The sequence below is a fragment of the Carassius auratus genome, chromosome 21 (genome assembly GCF_003368295.1).
Source record: "Carassius auratus strain Wakin chromosome 21, ASM336829v1, whole genome shotgun sequence".
NCBI lineage: Eukaryota > Metazoa > Chordata > Actinopteri > Cypriniformes > Cyprinidae > Carassius > Carassius auratus.
In genome coordinates, this window is record NC_039263.1 from 22247364 (window position 1) to 22265023 (window position 17660).

The 17660-nt window shown below is 35.8% G+C and overlaps 2 protein-coding genes across 4 annotated transcripts in view; both read right to left on the bottom strand.

The window, feature by feature from the left end:
- Positions 1-285: 285 nt before the first annotated feature.
- On the bottom strand, positions 286-10822 carry LOC113038952 (folylpolyglutamate synthase, mitochondrial-like). Its single transcript, XM_026196765.1, has 15 exons — positions 10257-10822; positions 8096-8224; positions 7031-7084; positions 6884-6948; positions 6342-6456; positions 5621-5698; positions 5330-5391; positions 4349-4451; positions 4189-4266; positions 3964-4108; positions 3808-3888; positions 3402-3552; positions 2504-2579; positions 2335-2401; positions 286-1602 (listed from the first exon to the last, which is right to left on the bottom strand). The coding sequence occupies exons 1-15, from the start codon at positions 10401-10403 to the stop codon at positions 1226-1228; spliced, it is 1728 nt and encodes a 575-aa protein (XP_026052550.1). The 5' UTR covers positions 10404-10822; the 3' UTR covers positions 286-1225.
- Positions 10823-14471: 3649 nt separating this feature from the next.
- Positions 14472-17660, bottom strand: part of LOC113038953 (electrogenic sodium bicarbonate cotransporter 1) — a 42200-nt gene continuing 39011 nt past the window's right edge. The window contains exons 25-28 of one of the 3 annotated variants that reach the window (XM_026196769.1): positions 16551-16712; positions 16375-16468; positions 15125-15192; positions 14472-14887 (exon numbers count right to left, since the gene is read on the bottom strand). In XM_026196769.1, coding sequence (XP_026052554.1) covers positions 15161-15192; positions 16375-16468; positions 16551-16712 — 288 coding nt within the window. In that variant the 3' untranslated portion in view covers positions 14472-14887; positions 15125-15160. Of the gene's footprint in view, positions 14892-15124; positions 15193-16374; positions 16469-16550; positions 16713-17660 lie in introns of all 3 variants that reach the window. The other 2 variants (XM_026196768.1, XM_026196770.1) reach the window with 2 other exon arrangements.

Consider the following 17660-nt stretch of genomic DNA (forward strand, 5'->3'; position numbering starts at 1 on the left):
TAAACAGATGTGGGCATAGCCATGCATTTATTTAAAAAAGAAAAAGACAAGAAAATAAAGAGTAAAAATATAGAACTTACATTTATGTTGGCTTTTTTAATATTTATTTGCGTATATTTAACATTAGCACAAAGGGCATGAATATAAAATGTAAATGTAGAACCACAGTGTTGACACAATTTGAACATAATTTTGCTTAAGAAGTGACACATTAATATTATATAATTTGAGAACTGTGTATTAGATATGGCACAATTATTTCAGCGCTATAAAAAACAAAAACATTAACACTGATGAACAAGCAACCTGACTTTCTATTTCATGAATGGAAAGATCAGGTTAAAACATCAAAACTGTAGTGTCAAATAATAAAAAAAAGATTAGACAGAAAATGAACTGAATGCACTTTAAGTACTTCAAATTAAAGTATCCCAATAAAGTAAACATAAACAGCTCAAGTAGATATGGATATATGTGCTTTTTACATAAACTGGTCCAATGCTCTTCATGAGGAAAAATGGATGGATTCAAGAAGAAAAGATTTAATCCATGATTTGCTGTGAATTTTACAGTAAAACAGTGATCTGTTGAAGGAATATTTCACCCAAAAATTAAAACTAGCCGACAATGTACTCGCCCTCAGGCCATCTCAAATGTAACCGAGTTTGTTTATTAATCAGATTTGGAGAATCTATTTAGCATTACATCACTTGTTTAGCAATGGATCCTCTGCAGTGAATGGGTGCCGTCAGAAAGAGAGTCCAAACAGCTGATAAAAACATCACAATAATCCACACCACTCCAGTCCATCAGTTAACATCTTGTGAAGAAAAAGATGCATGATTATATGAAACAAATCCACCATAATAAAGACATCTTTGCTTTAAACCGTTGATTTCATTTAAAACATGGGTCCATAATACTGCTTTCTGCTTTTCAAAAGTTTTTTCAGTCAAAAAACCTTAACTGTGTTGTGATGTTTTTCATCAGCTGTTTGGACACTCATTCTGACGGCACCCATTCACTGCAGATGATCCATTGGTGAGCAAGTGATGAATTTCTTTAAATCTGTTCTGATGAATGAACAAATTCCTCTAAATCTTAAACGGTCTGAGGGTGAATAAACTTTTTTTGGGTGAACTACTCCTCTGAGTGCTGGGACAGAGGGTTCAGGCACTGGGTGTTTGGCTTGATGTCTGGCACTGCAGACACATGCATATGTACGTTATGAGTTTAAAGCAGGGTCCAGGTGTTTTAAAGCCCCTCCCACCAGGTGTAAACTACCTGTGATGAGGACGTGTATGTTCACAGCCTCTCGTAGTGCAGCGGCTTTGGCGTTTATGCTAGGTTTAACGGGTATCACACATTTGTTTGGGTCTGACAGTACCGAGTCTCTTCCCTGACTGATCCACTGCAGAGCGCTGAGGATGCAGGGAAACACCAGTGTGTGGCTCTGTCTTTCTGCCACCAATGGCAAACCGCCTCCGATCAGAAGCTCCGCCTCTGGTTTCTCCCCCTGGCCATTCAGAACGCGCCAGCTCTGCTGGTTGTCCAGGCAACGTGTGAGCATGTTCTCCACAGAAACATTAAAGTTCTGTTGGTCTGAAGGACAGAGTGTGTTATTAAGATGCAGAATGCAAAAAAACCTACTTGTAATGCATCATTCTAACCAAAATATAATCTTTGAAGTGATTTGTGTGAAACAATCTTCATGTAAAATTATCAGAAATCTTCCAAAAACTCAACATAACAGCTCAAGGGAGATCTTTCTAATAGTCTGACGTTAATTTTTGCTCGATTCACCAAAAAGCAAGAAACCCTTAGAAATACTGGATATGAAAGCACATTTCAAATGAGTTTCCTGAAATATTTAATCAATGTTTCAATATTGAATCAATTTTTTTATTCATAATCATGTAATTCGGTATCATTTAATTAAACTTGAATTACATTTTTCATAAATTAAATTCAAATAAAAAGCATTTATTTTATAAAATATATTATATAAAATTACATAACATAAAAATTTATATATATACTCTCTCATTGCAATTCTTTTCCGGATAGCCTGATTTTGCAGTATATTTTGGCCAATACATCTATAAAGGAAAACTCTAAAAAGCCTTCAATGATCTTCATTCTAAAAGTTAAATTCATCCATAAAATGTTGCCAAGTTCAGCACACTTAAGACATCTTAAAACTGGGATCACCAAAAGATTTGGTCCTGAACCACTCAAAACATCTATCATCACCTCTTATTGATTGACTAGATCTCATATCATCTTCTGCGTCTGGATCTCTTACACAGGATGACGGCGGGAAGCGTCTCTTACCTGCATTACAGGTCGCTATGGCTTCTGTGATGTTCGGACAGAACACGGCGAAATCAAAAAGACAGGGCTACAACAAAGAACAAGCGTTAAAATGCTATTAATACAAACAAACATGAGTCTGGTTGGCTTAGTGCAGATTAATATGATTAAAAACTGTGAAATAACTCACTACGAGCAGTTTGAGCATAGCAGCACAGTCTCTCTCTCCTGTAGCGTTGAATAAGAGCACCCTCACCACTGAACCCCTACAAACACACAGAGCATTAAACACCAACACAAATTAAACACTGTCTGTCTGTATTCTCAAGTTTCTACAACCTCTTTAGATTTGCGTTTATACCTCTCAGTTTTAAAGTTACAATCATATTTTAGAAAACAGATCGTTTTGGTTCTTATTTACATTTACACAGTTGCATCAAGCAGATGCTTTTATCTAAAAAGGACATACACAGTATTAATTGCATGCATGTATTTTATCAGTTCAAAGCTTCTCTGGGAAGGGAACCCATGACTTTGCGGTAAAGGGATAGCTCACCCAAAAATTAAAAACTCTGACATTAATTACTCACCTTCATGTTGTACCATCTTCTAAAAACAAATGAAGATACTTTTAATGAAATCCAAGAGCTCTCTGACCCTGCACTGACAGCAACACGACTGAAACGTTTGCGTACCAGAAAGGTAGTAAAGACATCGTTAACATAGTACATGTGACATCAGTGTTCAAATGTAATGTTATGAAGCTATGAAAATACTTTTTGTGCACAAAGAAAACAAAAATAATGACAAAAAAAAAAATCTGATGTCAAATGGACTATTTTACCGATGTCCTTGCTATATTTCTGTGCCTTGATCGTGGTAGTTCCCTTGCTGTGTATGTGAGGGTCAGAGAGCTCTCGGATTTGATCAAAAATATCTTAATTTGTGTTCTGAAGATGAACGAAGGTCTTAAGGGTTTGGAAAGACACGAGGGTGCATAATTAATGGCAGAATTTAAATTTGGGGTGAACTATTCCTTTAATAACACCATGATCCACTGTCTGAGTAAAAGAGGAAGTCCTTCTCACCCTGCATTTCTCTCATGTTGTGGTGCGATCTCGCTGAACCAGCGGACACAGGCCTGCATGCTGCGTGTGGTATGAGCTCCATCCAGGAAATACGTCACAGGACCGTGTTTTAGTGTTTGATTGCGCCCAGGCCACTCAGTCTCCGCAAGACCTGTGAAAACGTCATATATATTACCTACAACTGCTAAATGCACTTTGACGTTTCCAAGACTGTGATTTAGTAATTTTAGTGATTAAACATCAGGACAAGTAACCAAAAGGCTGCAAGCTCAAGTCTCAAAAGTGGTCATTTTAATAAAATCTGAAAAGGAAATTTTGCATGAAATACAGAATGCAGAATGTTGCTAATTTCTGCCCATGTAGGCAGCACACATCAAAGCAGTTCACTAGGTGTGTTTTTCCAGACCTTTTATCATTGCAGGACTGGGCTGGAAGGCTTGAGCTGGACTCACACCGCTGAACTCCACTGCAGATGATGACACAGGATCTGAGGAACAAACAGCTGATTAAAATCCCAATCAGAGGTATGTGAACTAAAACACAAACTGTCAGAAACACGCACCTGTGAGGAAGTGTCTCTGCAGCCAGGTGTGAGAGAGCTGTAGAGCCAGAGAAGCATTACTGCGCTGATGATGACCGGCTAAACCCAACCGGAGCGAAGCCTCGCTCTGATACTCCTCCAGATCAGGACACACTGATAACGAACACTGAGAGAGAAACAGAGAACAATGTGAGAATATTGTCTGCAATCTGAATTGTGACTTCAGTGCAGGTTTGTATTTCTCACCCCGATTTCTTCTGCTCTCTCTTGAAGCACCTTCATCGGCCCATCAGGCTGTTTGACCGTGAATGCAGGAACTCCTGGCTGCAATAAACACATTCACTTAAAATCCTCTGTACGTGCAAAGTTTTCGATTCTTTTTCACACAAGAGCCACAAATAATCACCTTAAAAATCCCTCCTTTCTGCCAGGCAATTTTCTCAATGGTATCCCCCAGTATGCTGGTGTGATCTATGCCTAAAGAGGAGACGCCACACACCCAGGGACGCCTAGGAAAAACATTTGAATAAATTAAACCTCAATCACTTTTATAATGAAGCGTATCATTTCTGTCCCATAAGCAGCACCAAGCGCAATCACAAAATATCAAGTTACAACAACAAAAAATCCAACAGGATAGTTGTGATCTTGAAAAATCTTAAATATTATACACATCATTACCTTAATAGTGTAATTTCAACCCTCCACAACCTTTCAGTTATTAATACAGGTTTTGTAGGATTCATTTTGTAGTCCTTTAATGATTACAAATTATCACCACACTAATGGAAAAACACATGTGAAAGATCTTACATAAATGATTCAACTTGTGTGAACTGGGTCTGTATTTCAGGTTTGCATTAGGCTTGCATGTATTTGTTTCTTACAAACACAGCTTTTCAATTCAAGATGTTATCTGATGGACTGGAGTCGTGTGGATTATTGTGATGTTTTTATCAGCTGTTTGGACTCTCATTCTGACGGCACCCATTCACTGCACTGGTGAGCAAGTGATGTAATGCTCAATTTATTTAAATCTGTTCTTATAAAGAAACAAACCCTTCTACGTCTCGGACGGTGACTCACTGTTCAGCAAATTGTCATGCCTTTAACGTTTTAGAAAGATTCTGTGTGCAACTAAAGCAAAGGTGTTTTTGAATAAAGAGAAGCTGTCATTATTAGGTGTTCTTGAGCATAAGATCACATAAAATGCAGAGAGAGGATTTCTTTATTTTCACAGTTTCTATTGTCAGTCAGGATCATTATTGATTAGGATCAATTACTGATTAGGACTGAGGGTAGGATCAATGAAATTCATGAAGAATGCCGAAGACATGCTACACTGAAGCAGAAGAGAGAGAGACAAAGCTGAAGTGCGCTGTGATACCTGATGATATTAGTGCAGTCATACGCTCCACCGATCCCAACCTCAAAGACAGCCAAATCAACCTGCACAGAGACAGAGATGCACACAGAATTCAGGTGAAGAACAATAACCTTAAGCATTTATAATAAAGGACAAGGATCCCGGAGACAAAATAATTCAACTTTGACACCACTGATAAGATGATAACGGAGTAATAAAAAGCCAGCAGTCGAACACGATTAAATATGTTGATCAGGCTCAACTTTAGTTATAAAATGATTAGAGATAAAACAGTTCAGTAATGTTGCTCACCTTCTCCTGTAGAAAGATGTGAAAGGCCAAGATGGTGAGAAAGCGGAAATAAGCAGGCATGCTGCCACAATGTGCATCCTGAAAAGTTAAACACAAATGTTATGGCAAAGAAAGCCTTTAAAAATCACTTTGTACATTGCCATTTAAAGGATAAATGAATGCAGATTTTCAAAGAGACATTTTAGGCTCAGTTCTTTCCTCACATGATTGACACGCTGTCGTGATTATGCAATTACATGACCAGACGCCTCGCATTTACACTTAACACAGTTAACATGGAACAGATGCGAATGTAACAGAGCAGCCAGCAGGAAACATGCACTGCGTTCATAGGAACTAAAGCATTAAAACTCAAGAACCAGATCATTGTTTAAAGCTACCACTTCTTCACAAATGCTACCACTTCTTTTTCTTTCTTTTTTTTTGCATCACAATCATTAATAAAACTTTACATGCAATTATTGATATGTGGAGGTTAGCAGATCACAATAGTGGCTGTGATATGAATATATTCTTATTTGCATGTATTAACACATTTCATACTATCATCATATGGTACATGTTTAGGATTTTGTCATAATCATAATTAATGACTGAGCTGTTTTTTACCATTCGTTTTCAAAAACTGTCTGGGATATAAACAACTTAGGAAGAAGTTTAATTGGTGAATGTTAGAGAGTGCCTACATTGCATACCGTCTTAAAAACACAGTCCGTCTCACCTTTGTCTCCTCCAGTCGACAATACACCTGCCAGAAGTATTTGGTGAAAAGCTCTTTTCCTATTGGCTGCCCGTTGATTCTGATTCGCTCTCTCACTTGCACCAAATGAGGTGAACTAAAGAGAGAATTCAGAAAATAAACATCACAAAAATCAAGCTCCACAATAAAGAGAACACAGTCAATGTAACGGCTTTACTACAGTGTTTGTTTAAGCCCTAAAGGTTTCACTGTGAACAACAGTTGATGATTATGTACTGTAAATCATTAAGTTTGAGCTCAAGTTCAACAAAACCTAGGACAGACTGATTACGTCATTCACACGGTAATACTGACACGGCACATAGCTTTACTTTCTCCTCAAAGAACTTGTTTATTTGAGTGGACAGATCAAGCAAAGTTCATACATGTGCATGCATGAATAAACAAAGGAGTTACGCAACACTTACACAGATTTAAAAACCCTGCTGCACCCACAATCACTAAAGAATGACTATAAACACGTTTATCTCCAAACACTGAAGTATTATGACTGGTTATAATACCTGTAGAATCCAGTCCGGAAGCCATAGTTTCTCAAAATCTGTTCTGTAAAGGCACATGTTGAACCCTAAAAAAACATATATACTTTCATCATTTTATTGAACTTTATAACTTGATGGAAATTTTTACTGAAAGGTGAACAGGTTTACCTTTCCTTTCGTTCCAGTTACATGAATAATATTTAGACGATCAAGTTCATCTACCTGAGGACAAACAGGACACATCAGAGCATTGTGAATGGTTATTTAGAAAACATATTACAATTAAAATATGGATGTGAAGATGTTTTAACAAGTAAAGATGTGCAAGAATTTGTTTTCATGATATGAAGCAGAGTTTAGTTGTTTTTGGCTTCCAATGAGCGGTCACAGTTAAGCAGATATTGACTATAATGGCTTTAAATGTATCTTATAATAGTTTTACAATTATAAGCATTATACGGTTTAAATAATGTGTCATTTATATTAATGAGTCTTTTTATGAGGCTTAAGGTTTAAATAAATAATGTACAGTTTTTTTTATGTGCCATCTTACTCAATTTATTAAAAATCTGTAAAAAAAAAAATGTTTTTATAAAATTAAGTACCCTTCATTTGTAAATCATTCAATTCACTGGATCTGGATGTAGGCATTCCCACTTTGTTATTTAAGCTCCAAAAATACACAGGCTAAATCATAATAAATCTAGAAAATATTATTTACAATTAATTTTGTAATTAAAATAAAAACTGGAACATGTTTCAAGTCAAAATAAGGAAAAAACTTTATGAATCTCATCAGTTGCTTTGTGTCTAAGGTGCAAATAAAAATATATAATTTAACAAAAATGAAAAAAAAAGAAAGAATTATATTTAATTTTTAATGTATTTAATTTTCTCAAATTAGTCAGTGACACATTATACACAAAAATGCACAAAGGCTAAAGCATATGCTTACAGAGATTTGATGTATGCATGCATGCACACTGGCATTTATTGATGCATTTAATGCTGATATTTAAATAGTTTTTACACAATGTTGTCCTAATTCACAGAAATTGTATATTATTCGCTCACTAAGCTGTCAATTAAATCTCTTAATCAGTCAAGGATTAATGATGCACAAATATCATTAATGGAGTTAGTGTGATATAAAAGCACTCCTACAGTCATATAAGGATGTGGGCGATACCATTCACTCCAATCAGGAGTGTTTTAGTGCTGTGAAGCTGATACCTTAAGTCCTGCCCGCTGGAGGAAGCCTCTCATGGCCTGCAGCTGGAGCTGAGGATGACCTCTCTCTCTCTTCACCTGCTCCAGCGCGCTGGCGTTCGTCTGGAGGGTGTTGAGGGTGCAAACCGCATCCTGAAACACATTCATAATGCTACAGGATCTCAAAGATTTCATGCCATCTCAGACAACAGCTCTGGAGCTCACAAAACTCTCATGTTTACATCCAATCCAGATTTACAACTTGTTATACAAGTGTAATTTTGAGCTAATATTCAGAGGATAGCCAGATGTCCATGTGAAGCTTTAGCCTCTACAGAATGAGGCTTTACTCTAGCTTTACTAACAAAAACTGAACTTCTGAACTCTTTCATAACAGTAAGTCAATGTTTAGCCAGGACATCTGGTTTATAAAGTACAATCAAATTACGACTGTCAAATGAAACCCTAATGTTTTTATTACTGAATGTTTTGGTTGGTTGGTCGCATATATTAACAAAATAAAACATCCTTGACTAGTGACATATGCAAGTAGTTTAATAAACGTGAATATTACAATTAGTGCTGAAAAACAATTAATCACATCCACAATAAAAGCTTTTGTTTACATAATATGTGGGTGTACTGTGTATATTTATCTGGTACTTATAAATAAATACATGTTCAGGATATATTTTGAAAATATTTACATGCATTTACATGTTTATATTTATATTCATATAAATTGTTATGTATACATATATTTAATATATAAACAAAATATTTTCTTAAATATATACATGCATGTATATTTTTAAAACATAATAAATGTAGACAGTACGGGTACATATATTATTTAAACTAACACTTATTTTGGATTTGCTTAATCTTTGACAGCACTAATTACAAAACTTTCATGTTCTTAAAAAAAGCATACTATTCTACTACTATACCATGTACATATTACATAATATATATATAAGCAAAGCATTCAGTAATTGTTATTTTACTGTCTTTTTGATTTCTCTTCATGTCCTATATTTCAAATATAATAATCAAAATAATGTCCTACAGTTTTAACCATAAAGGAATAAATTCAGCATTTTGTCAATATTCCAAATGTTAACAATTCTACCAATAAATCTTTTTGTGACATTGACTAATAATTTTACACGTCAGATTTTACATCTACTGTATCAATCTTCACCTAATTCTCTGATAAACAAACATAAGAGATACCAGAGTCTCAATAACGACCATAACTGGACGTTTTCTACACACACATAAGTTAATCCTCAGTTATGGCTGCCTGAGCACATGGCTTTATGAAAGTAAGCAGAATATATGGCAAGCCGTTTTGACAGCCATTGCTATTACTAGTCTCTATTTTTGTGTTAATTCTTGTAGAACATTAGTAAATAATCCAATTGAGAAATAACTGCAAGGCTAATTAATTAAATCCTAGTACTAATTTCTTTGCTATCCAAACAGTGACAATTTTCTATTAATTTATTTGTAACAACTTAAGTTTTGTTAACAGTTGCTTGTAGTTACCAGTGACTAGAAACAAAGAAATAAGTTGCATTGCAAAAATACTAATACAATTTTGTTACTAGGTTTATTATAGATAACTAACAACCTTTTAAATATTTTTGTATTCTATCTACGTTAGTTTAATTGATTATACAATTATAAAAAGACCTCTGGAAACTCTAGCTTGCTTTATTCTTTTTCTATTCTATCGGTTTTCTTTTTATTTATTTTATTACTTAAAACATTTGCTACGTGTACTGCGTTTATGCTAACTAAGACTTGTTGTAGCACTTATATATCATTGCTCTATTGACTGTTTCTATTGTCCGCATTTGTAAATCGCTTTGGATAAAAGCGTCTGCTAAAAGACCAAATGTAAATGTAAATAAATGTCTATACGGCTTGCCGTAAGAATATGTATTAACTTCAATGGAACTCACTCTAGCCATGAGCTCATTACGCGGAAAAATTTGCCGCCCTTTGATTTTAAACTAACGGCTGATGTTCTGAATCAGCCGCGTGCGCTGGATTTACCGCGCTATTTTAGCCGAGCCCCCAAAAAAGTGCAAACAAAAACGCACAAACTCAACAATTATTGGTAATAATTTCCATACATCCAGTACACACATTGACATAAGGACGAAGTCCGCGTTACCTGGTAGTCCATTCTTCGGAGCCGCGGAGCAGCTTTGGTGCTGGAGAGTCTCACTGACAGCTCGGTGACTTTGGTCCAGAGTCGGTTGCGCGCGGGAACCTCGCTACACGCGCGTACACGCTCCAGCACGCGGATCAAGCGCAGCATGGTGAACCCAGAGACAGCAGGAAGCAGCTCCTAATTTGGGGAGGTTTCCTGTCACGCCTCCTTCCTTCTCCCCGTAAATATTTCAGTACTGTTTACTATCGCCAGCGCGAGTGACAACAATTTGGCGCATTCGATTAAAAAGAGAATTCAACTATGATTTGTGATTCGAGGAATTCAAGGAGGTTTAAAAAGTCAAGAAGCTGCAGAGCGGTTAGTTGAGTCTCCGTGACATTTCCAGTTCGCTGTCGATTCAGAGCACTATTTCAACCAGGCTGCGGGTTAATGGCCTCAGAGAAACACGGCGCGCTGCACAGGTGCATGTTAAAAAACGGCATTTCTCTGGGTTGCCATGCATGCAGTGCTGCTAAATGCTTCTCGCGTGTCAGCTGTCTGCAAGAGCCAGCGCACAGCTCGTACTGCGCATGCGCGCTCTTAGTTATAATGACGCAACACCGCCACCTACTGGACTGAGCTGGATAGAAAAGCGTCACTTATAAATCAACTCAGCTATCAAGTTTGATTGAGCTTTATAGTTTTGTGTTTATTTTTAATGTAATTTAATTTATCCTTAGCAATAATAATGTAGGAAATTATCACAACATATTAAAACATTCAGACTGGAAGGAAATGTATTTTATGTTAGGTAAAAAAATTTAGCCTGAATGCACTGTAAGTCGTTTAGGATAAAAGCGTCTGCTAAATGCATACATTTATTTATTTATTTATTTTTAATTTTAAATTTAACTAATTGAATGTTTCATTGCATTAAAAAAACATTTACATTTAATTTTAGCAAATGTCTTATGACACGATTCAATTTAATTAACTTTTATGTATAATAATATTGACAATCAGGAAGCAAAGTGTAAAATGAAGGCTCTCAGGGTTCTCTGCTTTGCTTCTGGAGAGAGAACTGAAAAAAAAAATATGATTTGAAGCAGGATTGAGAATCTTTCCTGTAATTCTGCTAAATGGCCAGAAGATGTCACAAAAAGACAGAGGATGCTCCTCTGATGCCTGAAGACCCACATCACGATTGACCGTCGTATTCATCACATAAATAGGCCCTACTAAAATTCTAATGCTCTTTAAAATATTTTTAACTGTTTGTGAAATTAATTTAGAACATTTAAATGACATTTTAATTAGGCTGGGTTAATCTACTTCATTGCTAATTGTATTTAGAGCTGCAAAACTGTTCTTACAGCGTTCAAATAGCTTACATATGATCAAATTGACCATTCTTTTAATCTTCAAATATAGTAAACTGACAAAAATATCGTGTTAAATGTCATATAACTTCAAAAATAAAGTTGAAATTTGTTACATTAATTTTTAATAGCAAATGGAAATAAATATTTTGCATGACTTACTGATGATTGATGGCCTATATTTTTTAGAGAGCTGAATTATGGTAAAGAGCTACTTTACTGTTTTGTGAAGTCTTAATGGTATTAGGAACCTAATAAAAGTGAATTATAAAGCTAATGAAATATTATTTCTCACTTTTAATGGACTTATAAACATCGGTCTTGTGGCATAGTTGTCAATACTGGTAAATAAAATAAATGTATACATATAAATATAAGGCCATAAAAACCTGCCCTTGTTTAGGGTTGGAATCACTATTAGGCATTTTCTCTAAGCATCTGTAGGTTTTTGTCCTTTAAATAATACAAAATAGAGTGTCTTTACATCAATTATGTGGAATGAAGAATCTATGACTGATCCAACATATAAAAGCTCATTTGGAGGCTCGATCTCAGAGGTCTTACTCTTTGCTATACAGTGACCCTTGGGTTAACAGAGCAGACGTGCGTCTGCTTACATCCCAGCACACGACATAGACGGTGAAATCCGTGAGAAAGGCCACACATCAGGAGATGATCAAAGTAACTACTAACCACTCCGTATTAAAGTTGTCTAAGCATGTGATGACATTAAGGCCTTTTAGCTTCCTTACGCGCTAAAACCATTCCCGTGATGAGATTCTGAATTACTGAAATGGAAAATATGCCAGTTTCAGCTCTGGTTATCTTCTTGGGAGATGCTTGTGCGGTGAGCAATTTAGATAATGACCACTCATTCTGCCGACACATGTAAACACGGTTTATCTCGGTGCAACATGTGCGTAAAACGATTACGAAGAGGATAGATGTCAAGATTTGGTCAGAAAAGTGCATGAAATGAGAAAGCAGTGTTATGTATTCAGAAGGACATCATTCCAGTTCTGAGGAATGACTTGAAGATGAGAGATTACAAGGACTAGAACACAGTGCCTCTGGGCTTTATTCCAGATTAGACCCAGATTCCCATTTCAGGTTTTGTTATGTAGAGCCGTTTGGCTTTGGCCTGCAGCACTTTTTGACCTCAGAGAGAGAATCGGAAAGGTTTATTTTTACCTTTAGTTAAGTAGTTGGGGATAAGTGTTTTAAAATACATTTATGTAGTGAAATATACATCCAACACATAAAAGCTCATCTGAATGCATCACACGACCAGAAAGTGGTTTAATAATTGCTTTAATTTGCCCATCGCCTCACAGTGCTACAGAGTGATTCCCTTTTACAGAACAGCGATCAACTGTTAATCTCATTATTGCCTGTAGCGTCATAATCAGAGAGTAAGACAGCTTCCACAAGAGAATTAAGGACAGTAAATGCATCTCAATTTTAGGTTTAAAAAAAACTGCATCTAAAGAAATGATTTATTTCACACTATATGCATCTGGCTAAAACAGTTCAGTCCTTGAAAATGCACAGGCAATGCAATTCTATCAAAAGAATGGAAGACATTATTGATCAGAGATGATGATGATAAAAAGATCTATGTACAAACACTGATTTGGAGTTTATATATAGATAGATATATATGTTGTGATGTTTAAAAAATATTCTACATCAGATCTGCCGACTGAAATATCCTTGTGCTGATCATAAGAGAAAGTGATCTGTCTTAATGGCAGTATTTAAGTTCCCACATACATTGCATATTGCTGTCACTCGGTGCAGCTGTTCCACATTAAATCTCATTTATTGAGTCATTACACCCCTCAACGTTTCATCTCAGTATAAAAGACGTCGCTATCAACAGCATTGCTTCTTTTTTTGAAAACAATAAAAGTACAATAAAAATATCCAGATAATAAAATCACCACAAATCATCTGCTTCATAGTAAATACATTGAACGCAATCACATTGAAAGTATCCGCCCTGTTATGGATTGTCATTTATGATCAAAGGAACAGATCTGGAGTTCACAAAAGGTGTGATTTTAGTCAAGAGGCGTCAAACACAGTTCCCGCTCTTCCAGTCACGTGACTTTAAGATTGCCGTCGACATCCGCTCCATGCTGCATAGAGAAATGCTTCACTCAAACACAGAGTGCCTGGCACCTACAGTCCATTATAAGAGGTAGAACTAGAACATCATATTCATTGTCTTCATGAGTGTTTCCCACTTTAAGTGTCTTTAGAAGAACAGGAGAAAAAAAATTCTTTAAAACTGCAGTTTCCCTTATTGGGATGAATAGTTACAGCCACCATTGTGGTTTAGTAATAATATACGCTTAAATACACTTCTAAAAGACTAAAGGTTTGAGTTTTCGGAGGGAAAATAAAACATAATAAAAGCATCATAAAAACTATTTAAGCCTGTTTACACAACTGGTAATTGTGGCCTTTTATCTCACAATTCTAATTTGTTCTTGCAATTCTGCAATTTAAAAAAAAAAATTCTCAGAATTGTCAGATAAAAACTCAGAATTCTAAGAATAACATTCGGAATTGTGATCTATGAAAAAAAGAAAAGAATTGAGAAATAATTAACAATTACCATTTTTTATTTTCGTATTCTGTGACTTCCATAGAAAAGTGAATTTGTTCATTTATATTTTTTTGAAAATTTGATCTAATATGCTCATTTGAATGAAGTGCAGTAATTTAAAAGAAAACTCAAACCTCAAATTTCTTATTTCAATATTTTCTACGTTATTAAGACTGATCATAACATGATTCTGGCATGCTTCTTGTTTAAAAAAATAATAACGTTATAAAAGTTTAAAAATTGTTGAAAAAAAAAAGAAGAAAATCAGTCTGGACCCAGAACCTAAAAATACTTTTTTTCAACTTTCCAACAGTAATGCTACCAAAACGTCAGAAGGACATACAAAAGGAGCGAAAATATTAAAGCAAGTTTTAAAAAATTCTTTGGTAAAGAGTTTGTTTGTGGAGCTATTGGTTGTAGTGTAGAAATAACATTCGTCTTTTTTTTTTTGTTGGACTTTAAAAAGAAACATTCTAGCAAAGTTTTTTCTTTTGCTGACTGACCAAAAATCCTCTGGACCTAAAAGTGTATTTGTGAAAGTGTTTCAGGAGTGTTTAAAGAGACGTTTCGGAGGCTGGAGTTTTCCAGAAGAATTTGTTGTTCTCGGGGTCCAAATCGACTCTTATCTGAGGCACCATATTCTTAAAGGGGTTTAAATCCTGACTAGGAGAAAGTGAAAGAGAGAGCTGTTAGATATGATTACAAAAACACAAAGCATTATAATGCTAACCGATTGGTCTGCCAATGCATTACAGTGAATTTACCTAAATTAAGACTAAAATTAGCATAGTTTCAACAGCTTGACCAGCACTAAGCACATGCCTGAGCCAGCATGCACTTCATGTTGATCTAAGCTGGATAATTATAGACATGCATGTGCACACAAGCTCATTTACCTTGACACAGTCTTGGAAAGGAAAAAGTGCTTTCCATCAGTAGGGAGTGAGGAGGGACATGGGCTTTCCTTTGAGAAACAAACACATGTGCTGTTAATATACATACATTCACATGGCAGATTGTTAAATCATAGAGGGCTAACATGAAGGTGTTATGATGCAGCTGAAAAGAAGACTTGATTGGTTAGTGGTTAGAATTAAAAGAGGTAGTAAAGAACAGGAAATGCAGGTTAAAATCAACATGAGACTGTTTTTGCAACCCAGTTTACATCTATAATCTGACAGTTGCAAATAAAACAGGATATGGTATATTTTTTTCATGTTTTTGAAAGAATCTCTTCTGCTCACCAAGGCTGCATTTATTTAAAAAAAAAAAAAATACAGTAAAAATCAGCAATATTGTGAAATATTTTTATAATTTAAAATAACGGTTTTCTATTTGAATATATGTAAAAATGTCATTTATTTCTGTGATCAAAGCTGAATTTTCAGCATCATTTCTCCAGTGATGCTTCAGAAATCATTCTATAAGCTGATTTGCTGCTCAAGAAACATTTATTAATATTATCAATGTTGAAAACTGCTTCATATTTTTGTGGAAACTAATAATTTTTTTTTTAGGATTCTTTGATAAATAGCAAGTTCAAAAGAACAGCAATTATATACTTTTTGAAGAATAAAAAAAATTAATTTTGTAAAACAAATTACTACACAAGGGGCGTCGTGGATAGGAATTGGTTTTTAAACAATGTGCATTGTTTCTCCCATAATAATTAACAAAAGAGATCGTCAGTGCATCCGTCACGGACCTGAAATCATTAATCGTTAAATTCCACATAATTCCCATCTCTATAGAGCAAAATATATCCAGGTGCTTGGTGAGATTGAGAAATAAGTGCAAAAAGGGAATTGGTTTTAAAGGCGGATCCAGTTATTTCACTAAAAGACAAACATTTGCAATGATTCACGCACAAAAAAGACCAGGAACATGAATTAGAAAAGTAAATAAGGTCAATTTGATTGCATGTTGACTTTATTAATACACAGTGATTAAGCGTGTGTTATCTGTTATTGATCCACACAGACCAGGAAACCAAGCAACAGCATAAACAAAGAGAGAGACGGGATTCAGAGCTGTTTTCTGGAGGAGCGTGTGACGACAGCCGGAAGAGAGGATCGAGGGAGAGGCCATTATTGAATTGTTAGTAAGAGGACAGAGTGACGGCTGGAGCCCCTGCGTGTTTACTCACGGTCTGAGGGTTTCTCCCCCAGCACTGGCTCCTGTTCCATGGCCTCCATGGAGATCTTTATGCTGGGAATGTTCTCATTGGCTGGAAAATCCGACTGTAAACGCAGGGGTGGGACATTCTTACCACTGCAGCTTTACTGAAGCACTCGTTTCTGTCAAACACTGAGAGAGACTCACGTCGTTCATGTCGCTGTCGATGCTGCCTTTCTTTTTCTTCTTCTTTTTATCATCCTCTTTCTTCTTTTTGTCTTTCTCGGGCATGACGTCATCCAGGTAACCGAGATCGTGCTGCGAGAACACATAATCCATGGCCTTTCTCACCGCGACCAACGCTAGAATCTGGAAAAGAACAGAAAGGGATCTCAGATGTGTGTAGATTAACCCTGTATAGGGTTAATGTATTAATTTATGGAAATGGAACAGTGTATAGAAACTTTAAGAAGATAAAATAAGATATTGTTATATTTGATGCATCAGGCTCATATTGTATGCTTTAGTGAGAATATGATGATCTTTGTTTTGATGAAGAAAAAACATCTCAGTTTTATTCAAAGGCCCAAACTGAGCAAAAATATTTACATTTTGTGGTCAAAAAGAAAAATTTGATCTTTATAACACTATAAAGTATTAAATGTATATAAAGTATTACACTATACATCAAGTTTATGGAGTCGGGGGCATATTGGACATTGCATGTTTAAATTAGTGTAAAACAAGTAATTTCCTGTTGCCAGCAGTTGGCGCTATGATAACAACTGAATATGTGCATGGACATGTGATCAGGGCACGGGTGTTATTAAACTTGTGAAGTTTGGGGCAAGTCGGACATTGTTTACCTGAGTTACAGCAACTTCCTGTCGCATTGCATAAATGGCATGCTTTAGCACTTGTGTTGCTAGCATGTTTTAGCTCATTTGTAGCATGTTGACGGCCTATTTAACACTTGCTGACACTTGTTGTAAGGAGTCCATAACAGTGTTAAACATGTCACGTCCATGTTGCCAGCAGGTGGCGCTAAGACTATAACTGAATATGGTCATGGACATGTTAGGGCCAGAACGCATATCAAACATGTGAAGTCTGTGGCAGATCGGATATTGTATGTTTGAGTAACAGCAACTTCCTCTGTCAAGGTGAAAATTCAAATCTTATCAGGCCGCTAGGGACAAGCCCTTTGACGAAAACTCAAGATCTTCACAATTTAGCATCGCAAAGGCCTTATGATTACACTCAGCAAATTTGAAGATGATCTGATTAAAGTTTGTGAAAGTACGAAGCCTACAAATA